Source organism: Zootermopsis nevadensis, unplaced genomic scaffold (assembly GCF_977971745.1).
Source record: "Zootermopsis nevadensis isolate Lab colony 2312 unplaced genomic scaffold, Znev_1.0 Znev_ptg000016l, whole genome shotgun sequence".
NCBI classification, from domain to species: Eukaryota; Metazoa; Arthropoda; class Insecta; order Blattodea; family Termopsidae; genus Zootermopsis; species Zootermopsis nevadensis.
In genome coordinates this window covers 4,003,977-4,029,497 of record NW_028259148.1, presented here as the reverse complement: position 1 = coordinate 4,029,497, position 25,521 = coordinate 4,003,977, and the positions used below count along the sequence as shown (strand labels likewise).

The 25,521-nt window shown below is 41.1% G+C and overlaps 2 protein-coding genes across 4 annotated transcripts in view; one reads left to right on the top strand and one right to left on the bottom strand.

Moving 5' to 3' along the window:
* Positions 1-25,521, bottom strand: part of step (cytohesin steppke) — a 167,125-nt gene that overhangs the window by 133,870 nt on the left and 7,734 nt on the right. The window contains exon 2 of the mRNA XM_022082795.2: positions 5,855-5,918. Within this exon, the coding sequence (XP_021938487.1) occupies positions 5,855-5,888 (34 nt within the window). The 5' untranslated portion in view covers positions 5,889-5,918. The remainder of the gene's footprint in view (positions 1-5,854; positions 5,919-25,521) is intronic.
* LOC110839018 (monocarboxylate transporter 9-like) overlaps positions 1-25,521 on the top strand; it is a 36,969-nt gene that overhangs the window by 5,419 nt on the left and 6,029 nt on the right. Inside the window, exons 1-7 of one of the 3 annotated variants that reach the window (XM_087349837.1) lie at positions 7,756-7,835; positions 14,700-16,879; positions 19,578-19,981; positions 21,922-22,039; positions 23,869-24,090; positions 24,248-24,533; positions 25,317-25,489. In XM_087349837.1, the coding sequence (XP_087205963.1) occupies positions 15,506-16,879; positions 19,578-19,981; positions 21,922-22,039; positions 23,869-24,090; positions 24,248-24,533; positions 25,317-25,489 (2,577 nt within the window). In that variant the 5' untranslated portion in view covers positions 7,756-7,835; positions 14,700-15,505. Of the gene's footprint in view, positions 1-7,755; positions 7,836-14,699; positions 16,880-19,577; positions 19,982-21,921; positions 22,040-23,868; positions 24,091-24,247; positions 24,534-25,316; positions 25,490-25,521 lie in introns of those variants that run through there. The other 2 variants (XM_087349838.1, XM_087349836.1) reach the window with 2 other exon arrangements.

Sequence of the window (25,521 nt, the reverse complement as noted above, 5' to 3'; positions counted from 1 at the left end):
TTCATCATGCAGAAGAATCTTCAAAATCTGATAGTCGCTCAGTTGGTACCCCTCGTTTTATGGAGCCCAAAGGTTGACAAAGATACCGCGCACTGGACATGAACTTGAGTCAGCTGAGCCCAGTAACATCCTGATAAATATTAATTATTTACGATCTGAGATGGTAAAGTTGCGTCATATTGTGATATAATGAATATATATTATCAAAATTAAAAATGATGGTCTAATGTAAATCGAATATTTCGATAAAGAACATCATTTAATATTTTAAATGTTAATTATTGTAATATTTTAATATTTAATAAGAATTTATTGTGATTAGACGGACAAGATTTAAATAATATATATTTACGATCTGTTTTCTGTTTTAAACAGATCAAATTTTTCTTTTGCTACATATTTTTAGATCTTTCTTAAGAATTTTCAAGTTACAGATGGATCCAATGAACTTTTCCGATTTCTTTCTGTTAAAGTTTACAAAGACAACGATTTGTAAATATGAGGAATACAACACCGGCATTGTTGTTGGGAGGTCTGGGGTTCATCATTCTTACGATGTCCCTACCTCAGAAGTATACCGTTAGATCTTAATGCCACCAGTTTTGTTTAACGTTGTTAAAATGAAATACACACAACTGACGACACGTGATCTAGATTTGTTGAGTGATTTCTGAGATGAAACATTCTGACGGACACTTCTTTTAAGAAACCCAGTAACTGACCACTAGTGGACGCTCAGTAGGTCAAACGAACCTTCAAGATAGGAACCATGATCACCTAAGTAGTTCAGCGTGAATAGGAGCCCTCACAAGTTGAAGACGAAACGCCCCAAGAAACCTGAGTCACATGAGAAGCGTTTTCCTGAAGTCATTTCATTCTGGTTGACAGAGCCATTTTTCTCCCATCAAAATAACAGCAGTAAGTAAAGTTTGTCCCACTATACGCCATGTAGGCGTTTGGGGTGAGAGGAGGTATAGCTCCTCCCTTCCTTGACCTCGGCACTAGATGGGGGTGAGTGGTCAGCATCACGCCCCGGCCGGCTTTACCCCCGGGAAAGGACCCCGGTACCCATTAGATAGGAGGCTGGGTGGGCCCCAGAGCCGGTCTGGACGCAGAGGCTAGAGGAAAAATCCTCTGCCCCCGTCGGGGATCGAACCCCGGTCGTCCAGCCCGTAGCTAGTCACTATACCGACTGAAAATTCCATTGACGTTTTCAAAGGAAAGTCAAGGCTGTCTTTGGATAGACTTCCTAGATACATCATTTCGGCTGTAACTTATCACCCTTCCACGTCGTAAGTTTACAAAATAATGTTTCGTGTCCTTTCTAGTGATGGCATTCGCCAAGACATGAAGAGTTACAATTTAATCGAGAATTATTTCTTCTCGTCTCTAATCCAAAATCCTAACTACTGAAATACACAAAACTATAATATTATGTAAGATTTGGGTGTCGTTTATGGAACTCACAAGAATGTGTGGATGTTGCTACAGACCAGGAAAAGATGGAGAAACTGTGTTTTAGAAACTTCTGTTGTTGAGGATAGTAATGAAACTGGATTTAACCGACCATGATTCAAGTTCTATGCTGTCACCGGTGGTAAACCTTGAGAGTCAGTTAATTTTAACTTCTAAGAAACCCCGCAAGTTCTGTCCACCACGGATTTAAACTTCAGCGTCTGGACCTTTCCCGATTGTGATCTGTATGACAGACTGCGTGTTCAATGTTCCAAGAAAACTTTCAGTCAAGTTATCTAGAATCTCGCGCTGTATTATTAATTTTACGAATACGAAGAAACAGAAATGATAAGAGCGTGACGCTATCCCAATCACAGCGAGCGTTATGCAATACATCACCAGAACAATCCTGTTACCAAGGACAATACCAACATCACCAACATTGTGGTACTTTTCCTCAGGATAACATCACCGGCACAAAGGATATCTGAACTAAAGCAATAATAAATATCCCATGGTATGAAGATCACGTATTGCAAGTACTGATGTTGAGTTCGATATATCGAGAGCAATGTGGTACTTTTTCACAAAGGATTTTACATCAAGAAGGCTGTGCTACTGTTCCTCAACATATTAGCATCACATTTTAAAGAGATGTCGCAAATACTGCAGTACTTTTCCTTAGGTTTCCTTCCTGGGGTCTCGGGTTCGATTCCCGGCGGTGCCCGAATTTATAACTTGTGTTGGGCAAGGCTGTGGTCTAGGCAACACGGAGGTTTCCTCCGGGGGCTTCCCCGGTTTCTCCGTGGCATCCCCGGTTTCTCCGTGGCATCCCAACAATTACTCCATTCACACACAGAAGAAGGCAATGGCAAACCACTTCTGGATCATCTGCCAAGAACGTATATGAACAGGTCCCAGTCCGAGAAGAGGATGGAAGGATCCTGTTCATATGGACCTGTCGTCACACAGAACACTAAAAAAAAAGGAACGCAACCCCCGTTTATAACGAGAAGCGCATTCAACCGATCCCGAAGGAAACTACTTGATGCTGCAGTGGACACATTGCGACGGGCTAGACTTTAAACACTTCAAACAGTTCTCGAGTGGTCGGATTAAAAGTACATCAGTCTGTTAAAAAACCGAAACGGGTCCATATTATTTCAGATTTGTGACTACACGCGGTGGCAGATGAAGGTTTGGTTTCGTCAGACTAGTCGGAGGGAGTACGGGCCCCTAGGATTCTGTCGGAACCACTTCCAGTGTGACTACAGCCGCCTATTTTATCGACACTTCACCTGTCGACAGACCCCCCCACCCCAAAGCTCGTCCAAGTTACCATATATATAGTATGACAGCAAAGGACCCTGACGTCGAAGAAAGGGCGTCTTGAATATTTATATCTGTAATAAGGTCTAGGCATCACGGAGTTTTCCTCCGGGGGCTTCTTCCCCGGTTTCTCCGTGGCATCCCAACAATTACTCCATTCACACACAGAAGAAGGCAATGGCAAACCACTTCTGGATCATCTGCCAAGAACGTATATGAACAGGTCCCAGTCCGAGAAAAGGATGGAAGGATCCTGTTCATATGGACCTGTCGTCAGACAGAACACTACAAAAAAAAAAAAAAAAAAAAAGGACCATTCGGAAAAAACTATTTTTGTGGACAGACTTCAATATACATCTATTTAGATGAGAATTAAAACAAATGTATCAATATAAAACCTGAAGTGTTATGCGAACAGAATAATAACATCCACCAGTCACAAAGCGATATCACATCACATGTCAGGAACTGAAAGGCGTGACATCACATTCCTTTGCCCCCGTCCAAATGCTCGCGTCTCAACAACGTTACAGGCCCCAGACCACGCCCTGCCACTTCGTCATATGGAATTGATCTACGAAGTTCATCTTGTTCCACTTTCTTTGTGAAAAACAACTGAGAGGGAGAGAAGGCTTTCTGAATCTTCTGTCTTCAGAGGCCCTTGCTGCCGCCTACATCGCCCTGATGATGGAGGCAGCAAGGTCCTCTGAAACGCTGGAAACTTCTACCAGACGCAACAACCCAGAAGACTGCCATCTTCGTACTAGCAGCTGTAAGAACGCCATATCCTACTAAACAAAATATTAAATAAACAGAAATGATGATGGAAAGAAAAAATTGAAGTAAAGAAACTGACGAGTCCTCAACTTCCCGGACGCGCTCAGTTGACCAAAAACAGAAACCTCAGAGGCGTGTAATCTGAGTGCGCTGCAGAAAAGCGGGCGGCGGCAGGAGACTGACTTTGGCGATGAATAAACTGACGTTCCGATTACATGAATTAACACATTTAAATCAAACGATCAGCTCGTCGGATTGGTTCCACTTTAATTCACATGTGACTGTGAAGTGTTCGGGTATAAAAGATATTTAAACCATCGAAACCTGCATACACACGAGACCACGGGATTAGCAGGGTTTGGGGAAACAAGATGCACTTCAAAGTTTATGACGTACGGGGTGTGGGTCCCCAGACCTAGTAACTTCACTGAACCCAAAAGGCTCTAAGGAAAACCTCGCCGCTTTCACAAAGGCCCAGGAACCAGTCACACCGAGACAGAGTGAAACAGTGGAGCCATATGAACACAAAACATAACACATGTTGAACAAAAAACTAAGTAAGATTAACCTGTGTGTATATATTACATAATCTAATCACGAAAGATAAGATATTGTCATTGCTTAACTATAAAGCGCGAATATGCTATTTCATAAAAGAATATGCAACGCACTTGAAACCTCATATCGGTAAAATGGTTTAATAAACACTTGAAATACGAGTGAAGGAACTGAATAGAACCACGATAAACATCTCAGAATGGCCGATTCCCCTGCCGATATCTACAGAATGTAAATTAGACGCGACACGGTTGAACTTGGCTGCTGAGAGAATACAGTTGACTTAGTTTTACGCGCTTTCGCTAACCGCGGTTTTGTATATCCAAATTTGTATTTCTATCCACCGCCTAAATTTTGAAGTCTGCTTCTAACCTTATCTTGGCTTATCACGGAATGTGATGTAGATGACAAGCTAAGCATCTGGCGTCAGTTTCACATCAAAAGGCGATTATGAAATTTCCTCTTTTTTGTTATATACACGGCAAATAGCAGGAACGCGACCTGAGCGTATATCGAGATTCACCTGTATATTACAAACGTCATATTTCTTGCTGATATTATTTTGATCAAACGATGTTTCAAACTCTGACCTCCTCTATATGATGTGTATTTTTAGACACTTGGCATTCAATTCTGGCTTTCTTTCATCAATGCTCTGTGTCGTTGGCAGCAATGAAGCAACGTTTACGTACCACGTGATTAACTGGCACTATGAATAATTCAATTCAATTCAATTAATTTATTTACGTGTTTGCCAACAGCAAGAAGCTAATAACAGGCAAACACTGATGATACATACAATAATAATGAAATAATAATGGATAATAGTAAACAAACGGATTAACTAAACTTATACATGTACAGTATTACATGTAACTGCCAAGTACAGGCAAACCCAAAATAGAAACAATATTAACACAGAGCAAAAAATGAAGAAATATAAATAAAAACAAATAATCCACCTAGGGAACACTAATATAATTGTAAAACGTTAAAGAAACATAAAAAACAGATAACGAAGCTAGTTCATCTACAAGACAACCTATCTAGATCATTTCACTTGTTGAGAACGTGCCCTCAAGGGAGACAATGTTTACGCTAAATACGTCCAAAAATTTACATACGTCATTTGCAGCGATGACGCACCTGGTTATTAAAAATTATAGCCGAGCAGGTTAAGTTAGCACAGCGGTCAGGCATACGATTTACATTCCTGAGTTTCTCGGTTCGAATCCGAGCCTGAGAAAATACTAATCTGGCCTTTTTCCATGGGGTTCCTCATGACATGCTGTAATTATATATTACGAGAAATCAAAGCTCATCTGACGCTAAACTGAAACAGCGTTATTAAACATTTAACCTAAAACATATGTTAATGGGTTCTAGTCTGATAAAGTCTGTATTCCACGGGTGTCGATGAACAGACTCCACTTTGCGAAGTATTAAATCAAAAGTTGTGGAAAATTTGTCGTACGTAGTTCAACAATTGCATGTCGCCTCGGCTGGCCAACAGACGCACTGGCATATCGTATAGAACTGTGATGCAGATGGCCAACAGAACATTAACATTTTCTACAAAACTGGTTTGAACCAGAGAAAACCGCTCATCCCTTGGCGTGGCTTGGGAACGGGAGAAAACCTTGAAGCCGCCGACATTTTGTAATTGTTTCGAAGAATTATAATCTCATTACGATATCAGTGGGTAATGTTATGCGAAGTGTATTCGTGATCTTACCTTGAAACGCTTGGCGGGAAAGCAGCCAGGCCATTTCACAACCCAGCGTGATATATGCGCCAATCTGAAAATGAAAAAACAAAACAAAGACGTAAGATTAGGCAACTTCACTCTTCCGCTGAACAGCGCTAGTCAACAGACAGTATCTCCTGCAATAGGGCAGCGGGCCCCAGAAGCTCTGTTGACGGACGCAGTCCTTTGTATTAGATAACTTAAAATTTAACAATGTTATCTACGCATCGTCACTAGACTGCAGGACGTAGACAAAAGTCCTTCAGAAGTGTGGCAAATTTAAAATGTTTATGAAAGACAATAAGAAATCCGAGTTCGAAACCCACTCGGAGCCTGGATTTATATTAACGAGCTTCCGTCTTGTTAAAGCCATGAGATGGATATCCCGTCCAAGGACTTGTAACAAATGTCATAACAGACTTGAATATGACTGTTTTCTGGTATTTTGCGCCGAGTAGTCTAGTACAGTGGTATTCAACCTGGGGTACGCGAAGACATCTTAGGGGGTACGTGAAATTTAAAAAATGTATATCATTTTATGATGAACACTGAATAATCAGTAATTTAATTTATTTTAAATGTAGATTATATACTATGATTATATACTATAACTTGAATTATACACCAACAACTTTGGGGGTACAAAGTTGAAGATAAATTATATCTGGGGGTACGTGAAATTTTAAAAAAAAATATTATTTTATGATAAACACTGAATAATCAGTAATGTAATTTATTTAATTTATTTTAAATGTAATTATATACTATGTATAACTTGAATTATACACCAACAACTTTGGGGGTACAAAGTTGAAGATAAATTATATCTGGGGGTACGTGAAATTGTAAAAAAAAAAAAAATATTTTATGATAAACACTGAATAATCAGTAATTTAATTTATTTAATTTATTTTAAATGTAATTATATACTATGTATAACTTGAATTATACACCAACAACTTTGGGGGTACAAAGTTGAAGAGAAATTATATCTGGGGGTACGTGAAATTTTAAAAAAATATATTATTTTATGATAAACGCTGAATAATCAGTAATGTAATTTGTTTAATTTATTTTAAATGTAATTATATACTATGTATAACTTTAATTATACACCAACAACTTTGGGGGTACAAAGTTGAAGAGAAATTATATCTGGGGGTACGCGAACAAAAAAGGTTGAATACCACTGGTCTAGTAGAATCTGACCTGTTTCAAAGCTTCTTAATGCCTCCATCATCACCGATGGAAACAATAAGCACTTCTGAAATGTCGGCCAATTTTCTGCGAGACTGCACGGCACAATGCTTGGGCTTATTTATTACTCGAAGAGTGCCTGGAGAGTACCGCAGGAACATCAGACATAGTTTCCTTCGGCATTGTCGCATTAGTTTGTATTGGCGTCAACAATCCGCTTTCGTCATTATGGAAAGAGCTGAGCTGTGAATCGCTCGTAGACGAGATACTTTTGTGCTTTTGAAAGTCTTTCAGTAAAAGTACTTAACTTCTGTGAATTACTAAGAAATTCTTGACACTGTCCTTCACTCTCTCCATTTTATTTTGCGGGTGGAAGTAAGAGTGACTTAAGTGCATCCTATTTATTATTATTATTGCTTATAACATTTAGGGTTTTCATTTGCATTTGTGAACTCTTGGAAGAGAATTAAGCTTGTCTTCTTTCTAATACAAATTCAATTTTTGACGTAAATACGTCTATACGGAAGGGTCATTCTGCAAAACAACATTACGAAGATGTGTAAGATCCATATCAACAATGTGTAAATATGGACCGACAACAGCGGTCAGCTTGCGTGCATTGTTATGTTACCTAGGAAACTAATTGCGTCATATGTTTACTCGGCATTTTTGTGTTACAATCCGCTTTCGTTATTGCGGAAAGAGCTTGTAGACGAAGTGCGTCGTAGAGTAGATAATTATGTGCTCGTAAAAACGTTTTAGAATATCACAGGTACTTTATCTTATATAAGAATTATTAAAAATGTAAGATTTGAGGTTTTCACAGCGATGAGTATGAAGATTTTTGTCTTCTGGGTTGTTGCGCTGTGTAGTCTGGTCGATGTTAACCAACGTTTCGGAGGTCATACTGCCTCCGTCATCAGGGCGATGAGTATGAAGATTTCTGTCTTCTGGGTTGTTGCGCTGTGTAGTCTGGTCGATGTTAACCAACGTTTCAGAGGTCATACTGCCTCCGTCATCAGGGCGATGAAGATTTCTGTCTTCTGGGTTGTTGCGCTGTGTAGTCTGGTCGATGTTAACCAACGTTTCAGAGGTCATACTGCCTCCGTCATCAGGGCGATGAAGATTTCTGTCTTCTGGGTTGTTGCGCTGTGTAGTCTGGTCGATGTTTACCAACGTTTCGGAGGTCATACTGCCTCCATCATCAGGGCGATGAAGATTTCTGTCTTCTGGGTTGTTGCGCTGTGTAGTCTGGTCGATGTTTACCAACGTTTCGGAGGCCATACTGCCTCCGTCATCAGGGCGATGAGTATGAAGATTTCTGTCTTCTGGGTTGTTGCGCTGTGTAGTCTGGTCGATGTTTACCAACGTTTTAGAGGTCATACTGCCTCCGTCATCAGGGCGATGAAGATTCCTGTCTTCTGGGTTGTTGCGCTGTGTAAAGTAAAGTAAAGTTTGTCCCACTATACGCCATGTAGGCGTTTGGGGTGAGTGGAGGTATAGCTCCTCTCTTCCTTGACCTCAGCACTAGATGGGGGTGAGTGGTCAGCGTCACGCCCCGGCCGGCTTTACCCCCGGGAAAGGACCCCCGGTACCCATTGTAGAGGAGGCTGGGTGGGCCCCAGAGCCGGTCTGGACGCAGACGCTAGAGGAAAAATCCTCTGCCCCCGTTGGGGATCGAACCCCGGTCGTCCAGCCCGTAGCTAGTTACTATACTGACTGAGCTATCCCGGCTCATTGTTGCGCTGTGTAGTCTGGTCGATGTTTATCAACGTTTCAGAGGTCATACTGCCTCCATCATCAGGGCGATGAGTATGAAGATTTCTGTCTTCTGGGTTGTTGCGCTGTGTAGTCTGGTCGATGTTTACCAACGTTTCAGAGGTCATACTGCCTCCGTCATCAGGGCGATGAAGATTCCTGTCTTCTGGGTTGTTGCGCTGTGTAAAGTAAAGTAAAGTTTGTCCCACTATACGCCATGTAGGCGTTTGGGGTGAGTGGAGGTATAGCTCCTCTCTTCCTTGACCTCAGCACTAGATGGGGGTGAGTGGTCAGCGTCACGCCCCGGCCGGCTTTACCCCCGGGAAAGGACCCCCGGTACCCATTGTAGAGGAGGCTGGGTGGGCCCCAGAGCCGGTCTGGACGCAGACGCTAGAGGAAAAATCCTCTGCCCCCGTTGGGGATCGAACCCCGGTCGTCCAGCCCGTAGCTAGTTACTATACTGACTGAGCTATCCCGGCTCATTGTTGCGCTGTGTAGTCTGGTCGATGTTTATCAACGTTTCAGAGGTCATACTGCCTCCATCATCAGGGCGATGAGTATGAAGATTTCTGTCTTCTGGGTTGTTGCGCTGTGTAGTCTGGTCGATGTTAACCAACGTTTCAGAGGTCATACTGCCTCCGTCATCAGGGCGATGAAGATTTCTGTCTTCTGGGTTGTTGCGCTGTGTAGTCTGGTCGATGTTTACCAACGTTTCGGAGGTCATACTGCCTCCGTCATCAGGGCGATTTTTAAATGTACGTTCGAATTTTGATCAATTTTTTCGCACCCTTGCACAGCGTATCAGCAGCTGAAATTTTGTGTACAATCATTACTAGACGGGCTCTGTAGACGAGCAAAGTTTCGGGTGATGTTTCGACACGACCAACCGGGCCATTCCCTTGAATCGCATTTGATAGGACTCCTTGGACGGGGGATCGGTGAGGTTCTCGAATATTTTCTGGTCGCTCGATGTGCAATAATAATTTTACCCGCCGATCACAGTGGATATGCGGTGCAATACACAACAGTACACGGATTCGAATCCCGTATGAGAACACACGTTTTCGTGTGGTCTGTTGTCCTGTGTGAGTAGAGAGGTATTTCGATGGCCTGATAATACATCTAGGGTGTCAACAGGCCAGATGGCCTCTGATTCATGGAAAACGAAGAAGGATTTTACCTGCTGTTTTCTATGGCTGCGAAAAGATATCTGTTATTCAAGAAAATGTATAACCTCACACGTCCTTGAAAACAAAAAGTGAAAGTACAAAAATGCGAACATGAGTACAGTGTAGAATAGGCCTATATAAATAACTTACTACTAGAGAATTTTACATATCAGGTACGGGCCGATAAGATACTCCGAAGGAAAATGTAATTTTGACGAAAATAAAATTTAAATGCGGCCAAAAACAAGATGGAGATAAGAAAATAACTAACACCATGGAACACATTCCATAAAAATGTATTAGGTATATATATTTTAATACTTTTTCTTGGTACCTTCATTGTATTAGAATTATTGTTTCGTTTCTAAAACACGTTTGTGTTATCTACAATAATATTTTAAACTCTTTTCCGTGTTATAAGGCCCACCTTTACTATTTGAGTGAGAGGTATATTAAAGTACATTCCTGTTGGCTTCTCTAAAAAATCCTGTTGTTCCTCATTTGTTCTCTAAATTTATCTTCTTATTCCATTTCCTGATGTCTAACAGACTATAATAGAATCTTTTTTTTTAATTAACCTGGGGTCAGTTCAGACCATTTCATACCACAACGTATTTCTCCAAGATAAATATTAATATTATCTCCCACAAATTAGTACCCTTAAATTAATGGCATGAATCAAATTAGAAGAAGACAATTAATGTGATATAATTTTTTATGCTGTTCTCCATTCTACAAGCATAATAATCTGTAAAGATGAAAGGTCGTGCGGAACTGCTGTGGGACTTTAAACAAAAGCTCCATAAAAGCTATTTGCATTGGATTTGTTGAGGAAATATACTCGAAAAGGTGACACGTAAAGGTTAGATTGTACAAATGCTTTACTCTGTAGGCGAGGTTAGAGACGCGAGGGATGCGGGATTTGCAAGATCAATACAGGTCATCACAACAGGGTGTCCATGCACCGCGTACACATCAGTCTGGCGACTGCTGGATGAGTGAAGACGGCTCAGAACTAGCAGCGTAGCAAAGCTAGCTGTTCAAAGTCCTTCCATGAGCTTGAATCATTGAAAACGCTTCGCCATGCTTTCGTTGCCAATTGTAAAAGTTGTTTTATACGTTTAAAACAAAACAAAAATTAAACTCCATTCACATGTTCAAAATAATAAGGAAAACTAACGCTTATAATCTTCCACAAACAATACTTAATGTACGGGCAAGAAATATTCATAGTAAAATGTTGGTTATTTCGAAAATCTAAGTTGAATAAGATACAAACACTTAATAAAAATGTAACTTTACGCAACTTGTTTATTTTGGCAACAAGGTTACGTAGTCATAGCAACGCACTGACGTAATAAGGTCGCCCTTGATATTGACTGTTGGCGTCTAAGGTCCTATAAGAATAACGCCACTGAGACAACACTCACGGTGTAGAAAACTTGGCATTAATTCTTGTTTGTTTGTTTGTTTGTTTGTTTGTTTGTTTCTTCTGCATCGTACTTACAGGGTTAAAGCATTTGCTTGTTCAAAGTTTGTGGTAACTGAAAACTCGTTCGTTATCTGTATACGTGTAAAATTTAATCATAAATTTCGCTCAAACACATTTTAATTAGCACATTCAATTTTCTTGGTATTTCAAATTAAATTAGAAAACCGTAAGAAAAACTCCACTAACCTAAGTTCATGGTGGCCTACAAATATAACTAACTATGACTCTGTACGTCTATTTTTCTTTAATATGTGGCGAATACAGGTTCCTACCGATTAAGTTATTACGCCAAAATCATCGTTGAAAATACCAAAGATTTCGACATCGTAACTTTGACATTTAAAATAGTCAGACTCGGTTATAAAAAGTACTAACCGATGAAGGGATTAAATCATATTTCAAAAAGAAATATATATGATAATTTCGTACAGCACCAAAATTCACTTTAAATATAAACCAGATCTTATTTTCCATGCAATTTGAATTGTGGAATTACGTAAACCAAACTCCCAGCACACATCAACTTTCTTATTTCCACTCTCAGTTTGTTTTATCACATTAACTTATCCTCAACACTTAGCAATTTTATTTTCAATGCACCTTCAGCCATCTGTCAGTTTTCGAAGCCTGTTACTTAAGCTACTGTACTTTTTCCATACATTTTCCGAGGGTGCCCGAATTTATAACTTGTGTTGGGCAAGGCCGTGGTCTAGGCAACACGGAGTTTTCCTCCGTGGCATCCCAACAATTATTCCATTCACACACAGAAGAAGGCAATGGCAAACCACTTCTGGATCATCTGCCAAGAACGTATATGAACAGGTCCCAGTCCGAGAAAAGGATGGAAGGATCCTGTTCATATGGACCTGTCGTCAGACAGAACACTAAATAATAATAAGATGAGGTGGTCTAGCGGTTAGAACGCTGGCCTTGTAATCCTGGGGTCTCGGGTTCGATTCCCGGCGGTGCCCGAATTTATAACTTGTGTTGGGCAAGGCCGTGGTCTAGGCAACACGGAGTTTTCCTCCGTGGCATCCCAAAAATTACTCCATTCACACACAGAAGAAGGCAATGGCAAACCACTTCTGGATCATCTGCCAAGAACGTATATGAACAGGTCCCAGTCCGAGAAAAGGATGGAAGGATCCTGTTCATATGGACCTGTCGTCAGACAGAACACTAAATAAAATATATAATTGAGAAGTTACAGTAATCAAAGTCACTCGGTATTGTTTAAAAAGGGTCGTTCACACCGAGAGTAGGAGAAAGTCCCATTAAAATCTTCGCAGTTGGGTGAGAACAGGGTGCCAGATGTCGTTAAAATCGAACTGGTTATTCGATGCATGTCTTTGTAAGAGAAAAAGAAAAACATGTGTTTACGGGCATTTATTTAGTAAACGCCATAGCCAAGGTTTCGCTTCATTCGAGGTCGCTATGACGAAGTTCGCGTGTTGGTCTACCGATCGAGTCACGGATGTATGCCAGCGTTTTTATGGCTGTTATGTTGTCCTGTAATGTGTACCTAACGGGGAAAATCGGTTTATGCACGAAAACAAAACCTGGCCCAGAGTCACTCTGTCCATCATCGACTAACCTGGGCGCGAACGCAAGCCTCCACGGTGAGAAACCGGTGACTAACTGCGTGCACTATGGCAAGGCACTTTATGTCCGTAAACAAACGTTGCATAACGCACCGGGCAGTGCTAATTTCTGGGGAAAAAACTACTGCAGATCTTGAACCCATATTTTTTATATGCGGCCGTGTTCTGTACTGTGAGACTCGCTGTGTCCGTCCATAACGGATACCTTGTGACGCAGATCGGCATGAATGTGACGTAAGAATTACGTCACAGGCTATTCCATTAGATACACGATTCACCGCCATTTGTTCCAAAAGAAATAAAATATATACGTACACACCGGCATACATCTGTTTTGGACCTGACAGAGGAAATAATTACAGAATGAAGAAAGATACATGATGGGGAACTTGTAATTTGTGCTGTTCGCCAAATAATATTAATATATTAAAATTGTAAAAAATTGTAATTGAGTTTTAAATTTATTAATATAATTTTACACCTGATGATGGTTTAATAAAACCGAAACATGTTGTAAATGTTCCAATTGTAAATCGATTATTCGATATGGAACACAGAATGATATTTTAATTATTTTAATTATCTTATTTTAAATACATTGTGATTTGACGGAAAAACCAAATAATTAATTTTAATTTAATAAGTCACAATATGACGCAACTACACTATATTATTAATATTAATATAAATCGATTAAAACTGAGATTAACTGGGCATGAAGCACGTATCAGTGAGATGAGAAATACATATTAAATGCTGACTTAAAATCTGAATAAAGGACATTACTTAAGAGACTTGAACGTGTGAGAGGATAATATTAAAATAGATATTAAGGAAACAGTGGTATGAGTTGTGGACCGGATTCATGTGGCTCAAGATATATCCGGAGGCTTAGGCTTATACTAGGAGTGCTCAAACTTTTCCAGACGCCTTTGCGTATCGACTCGCGGCCCACGAGGTTACGTATGCTTAGTTTCGTGAATGTTCATGGCAGTTTATGAAAATGGTACTCATTATTACTAACAGGTTCACATATCAATCAATAATATCTTCAAAATAGTCGGTCACCTGTGAGCTACTGACGTAAGGTCCATCAGTAAGACGCGTCCAAGTTCTTGATCTGGCTTTTTTTTTCAACGAGCTGAACAGTTGCTCACACCGATATTGACGAGTAACGATACGCAACTATTTCTCATCAGACATTGTCACACAATATCGCAGAAAATGTTTGAAGGCAGCACAAAATGCATTGGCGGGACTTCGCCCCTCCGAATCAGAACCGTTGTCACCCAGGATAAAAGTAACTTTTGACAGTAAGCGGATTCCGCGATATCTGTCCGTCACTAACAGAATTATCGAGTGAGACTTCAGGTTCTACTGTGACGAGCATGAAGATGGTTATCTTCTGGGTAGTCAGGAAGGAGTTTACCGACGTTTCAGATATCCTTGCTCTCTCCATCAGGACCCTCATCGCCTTCATGATAAAGACAGTACACATCTCTGAAATAAGCTTGCAATTGTCTTTAGCGCGGAACTCTGGCCTATTCCTCGAGAAACAGTCCCCCCCAATTTATTATTGCCCACTGAAAGTAATTAAAATCTTCCTCTTGTTTCAGGAAACATACTTTGACGTATGGTGTGTTCGTGGTATAACACATCCATTGCCGCAGCCGTCCTCCTATCGCAGGGGACACAAGAATCGACTGATCTCCAAAACTATATCAACTGTCCTCCAGATATTGTGTCAGCCTCAAGAAACGACATCCACTGCCACGACTACAATCACAAGGCTACAAAAACTGAAGAAACATCCCATCTGTTGTTTTTGTTTTCGTCGTCCCATTTGTTTCAACGCTTCAACCGGTCATTGATGAGAAATTTCGGTGTCGTACGTTCTGATACACTTTGTGAGCATCCGTATAATCACTACTGTCATCTTCATAATATTACCTCAAGAAGTTTCAGTTTAACTGTTGACTCTGATACCGCGAGAGAGAGTTCGAACACTCTGAACCACCTGAACCGATATCATCATCAGTTCCCATTAGATCTTCAAGGTTGGCCACGAAGATGGACTCAGACTGTATTATTTCCCCACATTAGTGCTGTAATTTAGAGACTGTAACAAATTATTTGAATAATGAGCATAGTACAACAAAATTAATGAAGTGTAAACGATTAATTATCTATTGTCCATTTCGCCACTTAGGAACATCTTAATTGTTTCGGTTATTTTAATTTTCTGTCGAAACTGATCACCGCAGAAGACAATTCTCGTAATACACCCTAAATGCTTTTCAATATACAAACTAATATTTAATTTCACATTAACGGATCAGACTGTGACCAAGAGACTGACCTAACAAAGCAGAGAAATCTTTCGAAAATAGAAAAGGGTCCGGATTTTTTTTAATTTCTAGAAATGGAACCACTGCCACATAGAAAGAGCGGAGGTATGGCACCAATCTTGGGCTGGAGTAATGACTCGCCAAGTTTAAGTCCAGCGCTTACGCCAAAGACACCTGCCACCACAGACGAAGCACCAACCTCACCTCCAAACAAATCAGTAACCAGCAGCGGTATTGGTCAGGATGTTCCTTCCAGAACCGTGAGTTTCAGCTCCAACGATTTCTCCCCGACCTTATCCAGCATCGGTTGCGAACCGCCAGCCTTGTGCCCGTCGACGCCATCGGCAGAACTTCGACGAATTCCCAGACAACAAAACACCGGCTTTAATCCTCCTCCACCTACCGAGAACGGAAACGTCCTTTCCGCCGACAAACCTCCCCTAAGAACTGTTATAACGGAAAATCCTATCTACGATGGCGCTGTTATCAAATTTCAAGACGATAACGACGTTGAAAATGAAGTAGATTCCATATTCAGCAGCAGCGACTCATGTAGTGAAGAAGAAGAAGAAGAAGAAGGTGGTCGTAATAAAGTACCTGATGGCGGCTGGGGATGGGTCGTTGTCTTATCATCGTTGGTAATCAGTATGGTCGCTGATGGCATTAGCTTTTCCTTCGGTTTGCTCTACATCGAATTTCTTGAGTATTTCGGTGAAAGCAAGAGTAAAACTGCTTGGATCGGAAGTCTTTTCATGGCTGTGCCACTACTGTCAGGCCCTATTGGCAGCGCGCTGGTTGACCGTTATGGCTGCAGAACCATGACAATTATAGGCGGGATCATTTCCGGAATTGGCTTCACCATGAGCGCCTTCGTTAACTCCATCGAACTCTTGTACACTACATTCGGGCTCATAGCAGGATTGGGTTTAGGGCTATGTTACGTCACTGCGGTGGTGAGCATCGCTTACTGGTTTGACAAGAAGAGGGCTCTAGCTACCGGGCTCGGGGCCTGCGGGACAGGTATAGGTACCTTTGTGTATGCACCGATGACACAATTCTTCATCGAAGAATATGGCTGGCGAGGGACAGTTCTCCTACTGGCAGGGACCTTCTTCAACATGTGCGTGTGTGGCGCAGTGATGAGAGACCCTGAGTGGTGGATTCAAGAACAGAAGAAGTCAGCTAGGCTAGCAGCTGGCAATAAATCTACCAGAGGAACGTCTTCGTGTGGATCAATCTCTGGAAGAAGTGGGGTTGACAGTGACTTCCCAGGAGTAGATGAAATCCGGAAGATGCTCAAGAGTGGTCAGGCACCGGAGTATCTGCTCACAGTACTTGCTGGTAACACCACTTTGCCATCACAAGATGAACCACATGCTGGTGTTCAACGGGTTGCTTCGTCCAGATCAGTCGTAAACCTTCCCACTTATATAAATCAGAAAGAGAAGGTGAGTTTGTCGCTCCATCAACAATTACTCGTATGTGATCCTTAAGGTAAATAAATTATTAGGGTTCGATAAATGGTTTAAAAAAAAATTAAGCTACAAGTTGGTCGATTGAATTTAAAAATGTTCTACATGATGATGCAAATACGAAACTTACACACACACACAATAACCCACAAAGATATTTTCACGTTCCCAGCAGTTCGATGCAAACCAATTAGTACGAACCTAAAAGAAAACGAGTGTCATAACAAAACTCTGCGACCTGGATGGAATACGGTCTGCAAGCACATACTATCTGTAGTACAGCGAAACATTTTTATTCGTACGTATTTCATTCAATACATTTGCGTTCAATTGGCGCTGTGTCGTGGAAAAGTGGGCGTGACCTATAAAGTTGACAGACTCAGTGGCACGACTTTTGCCAAACACGGTGCCTTCTGGTTGTTTCATTCATGTATATAACTTCTGATTCACACAAAATTAGTCCAACCCTGAGCTAACTGTATGTGACTTTGGACATTGTGCCAATAGATAACAAAGTCAGGAAATGTAATCACAGCGCAATCTGACATTCTGTTACTGCCTCTGAATTCTCTCACGTTTGATGATAATTAATCTGGTGACACAGCATAAAACCCCTTTCTTGTTTAGCTATCTCCAAAACCTCAAGTCTTTCGAACTTCCATAAAACCGTGTCTGGTATAAAATGTGTTTAATTTTTTTTTCCTGCAAATTTCGTTCAAAAAAATTTTTCCCTCCGATAAATATCTGGCGATCTAAGCACGAGATCTGCATAGGAAAAATACGCCGACAAATTTTAGTAAAACTAGCTGGTGGCAGATCTAATGAAAATCAGTCCAACCGCTCTCTAATTGTTTCAGACATAACGAAGTTGACAGGCGCGCTTATGCAACCTTCGGTACAGACGCCCCAAGAAGACGTTTCCCTGTGCCCATTCCATTGGCGGTTGTAGCTTCTGTGTCGACAATAGTAAATCTGTCAGTCTGCGTCTTTTGTACGTCCAATGACTACAAAGATCTTCAGGCATTGACATTTTTTTAAACTTATAATAAAAGTATAAACTTTTTCTTTTAATTTTAAGTCCAGTTCCAATTGGATTAGAGGTTGGGTGGACCACAGATGCTTTGCACGTGGAAATGACGTACAGAAATGCCTTGCCTATGAAGAAATCTAAAACCGGCTTCCCCAGCTAAATGCTATGAAAATCAATACAGGCAAGACAGAAAATACAGTGTATTGGTCATTTACTTTCAATTACAATGAGTGAACGGCAGACTGATTTTACGTATGCATGAGAAAAATAAAACAGTGACCTCAAAGTCCGATTACAAACATTTAAATAAACACGTCACATTACACATCGAACTCTTATAGAACGCCCTTTCATAATAACCTTGACCTTCCACAATGACAGCCCAGCTCATTTTATATGCTCACGTCTTGTGCCTGGCATCCACCTCAAGTTGGTTTCTGCAGCTGCATTTAGTTAAAACGTTCCAATGGCAACTAGAAAATTCCCCAGCCATTATCCCATGAAAATGAATTGTTCAAGATACAACGTGTTTTAAAGCAGTCACTTCAGACATGTTCTTGTCGTGTTGACATCTTTAATCTTAAACATGTAACGATAGAAATTTAAAAGAGACCTTGTCATCACTTTTTAATTTTCAAACTAACAAATAAAACACATCTTTGTAAACTGACCGGTTACTGCCGGTTCTCGTATTATATGAGACGCTCCAGCAATGATAATGACGTAGTCGAACTAAAATAAACCAATCGAGATTGCCAAGACACTAGTCTATTTCTGCTTAAATTAGTTTGGTTGCTACTAGGGAATTATTCAGAATCCGGTGTCACCAGTAATAAATGTGCATATTTTTGTGGTTCAAAAGGTAATGGGTGATTCCGTACACACGAGAGATATTAATATTAGAGCAAAAACCCGGTGTTAGCCGGATGTACGTAGAACTTAACAGACGACGGATTTATTCTGTACGCAGCACAAAAGAGAGAGAGAATATTCTGAGTGAAATTAGCAATTCTTAATTTAAATCTGTCTTGGACGTCCCCCGATCTACCGTCACATTTTATCCGGCCCGCGTAAAGTTTTTACAATTTTTAACGCTATCAGATCATTATTTTTCGTTAATCATTACACTAGCCTCGATTTGTTCACAAGATCACGCCGCTGAACCTTATACTATCTACTGTAAAGAACTCCTTTTTGTGAAGTATTCTGCTATAGTCGGCGCAATAGTTCTTGGCCAGTGGAGAAGCTATCGGAGCTGGCGGACGGGCCTACTCTGTGTACCTGAGGTGGCACGGTCAGTGTGTTTCTTTTGTTTGGGCGTTCAGTCCGATAAGCTCCTCGGTGCAGTCAGCATTATACTATCGCACAAGTGACTCGCTCCTAGCCTTACCCTTGAAAATTCCACCGGACCAAAAACTACTCCGCCGACTATACCTTACAACGAGATATCTTCTTAAAATTAAACGAAACCTGCATTAATTTCTACAGTTATACTACGCCTTTCAAAATAGTGCAGAATTATGCCTCTACACAGATGACATTGCTACATACGAGATTTACGAGAAAATATCCTTTCTCCGACGACAGACATAGAAATTCTCTAATGGGACAATCTAAACAAAAACTCCAATGTGTATCTGGCAGGTGCCGCTGGAAGTTCTGGAGTCACTGGGATCGAACAAACGAGTTTACAACGTGATCCTGGAGAATTATCCCAGTCTCTTGATGTGCAGGAGTCTGAGTGACAATGGGAAGCTTAATACAATTCCAGAAAGCTCCATATTGCCTGCTCGTGTACCGGTTGCAGCCATCAAAGCAACCAAGCACGCTCCTGCCGAAGTATCGCATCATCACTCAGAGGATCAAGCAAGCACACCTCTTCTGGAGGGCCACGGTCAAGACGAACACAAAGCCATCGCAATCATCACCAGATCCCCAAAGTCATCGGTAAAAAAGCACGACAAACATGAATCGGGACCGACAATCAAGAAACAGATCTTCGCTGCAACCCAGTCTCCGCATTACCTCCAGAACATTCGAGTACACAGGTAAGTTGATTTCTGTGCCGCTAGTAAGATCAGGCCGTCTGTCTTGGCGAGATAAAGTGCTTTAGTTGAGTCGTCAGTCTTTGTTCTCGGGGTTGTAAACTTTACTCCTCAGTTGGACACCCTGTACCTGAATATCATTGATGATTTTCGCCATGCCTTAGTTTTCCACCCCTGGCCTACTAAGACAAAGTATAAGAATGAAAATCATCACGACACACTGAACGTCCACAAGGCGTGGAATTTCTGAACCAGCTGACGGAGGTGGATTATGTTCCGTGGAGCAGTCAGTGTAACCAGTTTCATGGCTGGCACCATGACGAGTTCATACATAAGTTAGAAATACTGTGGAGGGGTGGGAGGGGGGTACGCACAAACTGAACTCCCCCCCCCCCACTCCATCATACCTCGTACGTGTGGATGGCAGGCCGACACACACCAGACAATACCGTGTATATCCGGATTGTGGCGGTGTAACTTGCTTGGGTTCTAATTTTAAAACGTGTTGCATACACACTATATACCATGACCTTCCAAACGGCGTGGCGTGGCCAGTTCACGGTCCGTTCTGGTGGCGCCGCTGGTTTGAACAAGCCACTTTCCTCGCGACCGGTTTGACCGCGCTACCACCGAAGTGACGTTGCATTTGTAAACATTATTTCCATTTTCCTCTAGCCTCTGCGTCAAGACCGTTCCTGGGGCCCACCCAGCCTCGTATCCAATGAGTATCGGGGTCCTTTCCCGGGGGTAAAACCGGCCGGGGCGTGATGCTGACCACTCACCCCCCCATCTAGTGCCGAGGTCAAGAATGAGTAGGAGCTATATCTTCTCTCCCCCCAAGCGCCTACGTGGCGTATAGTGGGACAGCTTTACTTGTGTTTAAAGAACTGCACCCAAAAACTTTGTTTTCACATTTTTGTGGTGCACTCAGCTATAAAAATATAGAACTATTGTCACTTCTCCTGCATCCATTTTTAAACTGACTGAGGAGGTACGAATTGGTCGTCAATGGCGAATCACTCATTCACAACAGTCGCGCGGCCATGATCATTCCGTGTGGAACCAGCCAAAATGCTGTACCCTGTCGTGTCAGGCTTTCACAAATATTTCGGTAATATCCGCCTATATCCGGATGCTGACGACCCCGTTTTGAGCTGGCGATCAGTTTCAACTCGTGGCATTCCACTTCTTCGCTTAACATAGCATCTAGTTTGCCTTAGCAACATTAAGATGTTGTGGGTCTCCTTCAATCTGGCTGCAATTTTATACACGTATGCTATATGTTCGCACAACTCATCGGCCTTCATTTGATCACATAACAACACAAATTATCAAGTTTCTCATTATGAAGTTTCTTCCATTCTCCTGTTACTTCACTCTTTCAAAATAATTTCCTCAGCACGCTGTTTTCCAACCTCTCATAAAGTCGTAAAAGTGACATTAATTCATAGTTTATCGAAGATGACTGTCATCTTAAATGTTGTTGCACTGCATAGTCTGGTAGAAATCTGTTGGCACTTCAGAGGTTCATACTGCCTTTGTCATCTGCCCTGATGATGGAGGTTGTAAGCAGCTTTGAAACATCTTCCAATTTTTACCAGAATACACAGTGCAACATCCCAGAAGACGGGCCATCCTCATATTTGCCAACATTAGAACCTGAAATCTCACTGAATGAATACCAAAACTCTCGCTTCTGAAGTCCTGCACTTTTGGTATTGGGCTTATAAGTAGTGGTAGTGATTACTCAGTATTAAGAATCCAATGGATTCCTTATTGTTATCTTAGTGATCCATTAGTATGACACAAAGGTTTCAAAGTCTCTATCTCTGTCTCAATACCTTATCTGTGTATTGACCCTTGGGGGATATTTCCAAGAACAGACGTTTTTCTTTTAAAATCAAATCTAGAAATGTAACTAAACTTTTGTAACTGTTTTTCAGAAACTCCGTGATGTACCGAGGAGCCATGCTGAATATCCACAAATATCGGCTCAGAGCTTCGTCCTGTCCTGATATTTACCGCAATTCCATGACAACCATCGCAAAGGAGAATGAAGAGGTAAGAGCGAAACACAAGCAGCTCATCATCATTAAATATTGTTAATAGAAATTCAGCGTATAACTTTGACTTTCAGGTAAGAGCTGCGTCAAATATTTGGCGTTAACAGACATTTCCACAAAAATTGCATTTGTCATTTTCAAGGTGGATATAAGGTAGGGTCAGAGGCCTTCTGAAATGACCCCCACCTCATAAAATAGGCAGACACGATTATCCCAGTGTCTTCATAGAAATACTATCAGCTTATATATAATTTTAATACAAATTACATTCTCTATTAAATTCTTCTGGCAAAGCGCGCTTTATAGGTATACTGTGTGCGGACATAATAGACCATATCAGTTCCTGAATATACATATCTGACAGATTAAAATGTTGGACATGTCAGTTGTTAGGATAAGGAGTGTTCAAGAATCAACCGGTGAGAACCGGTACAGTATCAAGCACTCCACACCTCACAATGAGCTTTCATCTACTGGACCAACTGAAGTCAATATCTGACAGCCAGAGGTACTCTGTATACTGAGGGTAACATAAAGTCAATCAGGTACGCAGACAGTTGACATCACTTATCCCTGGGTGTTAAAGATTCTCAAAATTAAAGTAATAACTATTATTAGTGCCCCTCAAAGTCACAAAACTTTGATTGTGTTGTTCTTGGTTGTGACACCACACAGACTGATAGGTAGATACCAGATACTGTCACCATCTTCAGGGTTCAAGACAGTATCTGATTCTATGTGGCATCACAACCCGAAGAACAACGTCGACATCCTCACTGTCATGAAAACATCAAGTCTCACATCACAAACTTTTGTTTACTGTGACAAAAGAAACTTATTGATAAACAACAAACAATCTCATTAGCTCAAATTGTATCAGTGTATTTGGGAGGTAGCTGGTTCAGATCTCAATCAAGTTATGTATCATCCTGACTGAGGTTTTTCACATTTTCCCCTGGTCTGTCAAGGCAAATATAAGGTTAACTAACTAGATGGCTTACCGAACCCGAAGGTTCATCACCAAATTAACCAAAGCCCTCCACCGGACCAACAAAATCCAGTCTCCTTCAACTCCTATCTCCCATAGATCCCGCCTGAGATTATCCTCCCATCTACGTCTAGGTCACCCCAGCGGTCTCTTCCCCTCAGGCTTCCCGACCAATACCCGGTGCACACCTCTTCTCCCATCCATGCGCGCTACATGCCCCATCCATCTCATTCTTCTCGACTTAATCACCCTGACAATATTGGGAGAGGAGTACAGATTTTTAAGCTCGAATACAGGGTTAGTAACCCGAAACTGATCATGACTGTATCCCACCAAATCCATCCCTACTACCATTCACAGTCATCCTCCCTCCTGATGATATATAAAACGGTTCATTTAAGTAACTTAGGTCGATTAGTAAACAATACTGCAGAGATTGCTATACCACTGTCCTTTACCATGAATGTTCATCTCCTTGAGGACCACAGATGTTTGTTTCTAGTGTAGCTAACATTTTGAAAAGGGTCCCTGCTCTTCTGCTTACTTCAAGTGACAACTACCACCTCCAACAACCCCATTTTCCCAAAGAATTTTTTGTTTCTTTATTAATCGGTGACTATGATCTTAAAACTTTGCATACCGTGTAGTGCATTATAGAATATAAAATAAGCAAACAAACAACTATTAACACTATAAAAGAGACGCTATTGCCAAACACGTTTCAACCTCAAGAGGTCATCATCATTGGCATCAAAGAAATTAATTCATTTAATCAAATGGTTTACCCTATTCATTATTTATTTTCTAAATCCAGTTTAAACCATTTTTATTTCACGCAGAAATGGTACGCTGACTTCCTGGATCTGCTGAAGGATATGGTGGACTTCTCAATGTTCTTGGAGTGGCACTTCCTACTTTTGTCTCTTGGTACAATCCTGCTCTTCACTTGGTTTATTATTCCGTACTTCTACCTAGCGGAACTCATGGTCCGCAACGGCTACACTGAACAGGAAGCCTCGACTATGCTCAGTATCATTGGCTTCACCAACTTCTTAGGCATGGTAAGATCTCGTTGTACAATATTGGAGAATTCGGATCAAGACAAGTCTCTTCTGTGAATAAGTTTGAATTTCTGTATCCAAAATCTGGTCAGTATACTTTTAGGAGGATACGAGTCAAATTATTATTGAAGACATGTTTACCATCTTATTCCAACAGATTTTTTTGGGTTGGGCCGGAGATCAGGCGTGGATGAACGTGACCAAGACTTATGCAGTAAACTTAGTTCTATGTGGAATTACAACACTTGCGATGCCATTATTTGTCCAGAACTACTGGTTGCTCGCTGTGACAGTGGCCCTGTTTGGTGCATTCTTTGCATCCAGTTTCTCGTTCACCCCCCCCATAGTGGTGCAGCTGATTCCTCTAGAGAGGTTCACGACGGCTTACGGTCTCGTTTTGCTGTGCCAAGGCATTGGAAACCTGCTGGGACCACCTCTGGGAGGTACGATTTGAGGTTTTCATGGCAGTGAGTCTGAAGATAGCTAGCTGTCCTTTGGGGTGTTTGTACAGCATTCATTACATAACAGTTTCTTTACTTTAAAATCAGATTCAGAATCTTACTTGCCACGTCATTCCAGATCAGAGTAGTGGCACTGTATTTATTTCAAGTCATGATTATTGCTGGACTAACATACATGTAATTTGGATGGATCCTAGAACACATCACTCATAGATATCAAAATTCCTGAGAAATATCCAGAACAGCAAAATAAAGCTTGGAACTCTGTGCTCACATAAATTCCATAACTTTGCAGTTTAACTTTTAGGTTTCATGTTTGTTCATCTGACAGTTACGACCGGCATACATGTGTTAAAGATAAACAAAATGACAGTGGAAATGATTAAAATTTTGGTAGAGCAAACTTCCTGCATACAGATTCTGATATTACGTAGGAAAATGTATGGGAACGCATTTCCCTCACCTCCACCAACTGTTTCTACATTTAAAGAAAGCATTCTAGTACACAGTTTAAAGGACATGACATGACATGACATATCTTTTCTGTTATTTACTCTTGTGTTGACATGATTATGACGCTTATTAATACCAAGCAATAACTTTGTGCATTAAACTGTATATGATGAAGGCAGTAAGCACCTCTGAAACGTCAGTAAACTTCTACCATACTACGCAGAGTTATAACCCAGTAAACAGCCATTTTCTTTCGTTGCTTTAATTCATACTGAATAGCTCGCGTTTAATTGTTTAACTTGTATCTCACAGGTCTGATATTTGACATCACACTATCTTGGGATCTATCATTCTACGTGGCTGGAGTCTGGATAGTTGTTGCTGGAGTGTTAATATGGCTCATTCCAGTCACCAAGAATCGTGTTCTCTGGGGATCAGGAAGCCTGTACATGGATGTGGAAGAGGACAAGACTAGTATTGCCTAAGTAAGTTCCATTCTAATACAGAGTGATTCAAA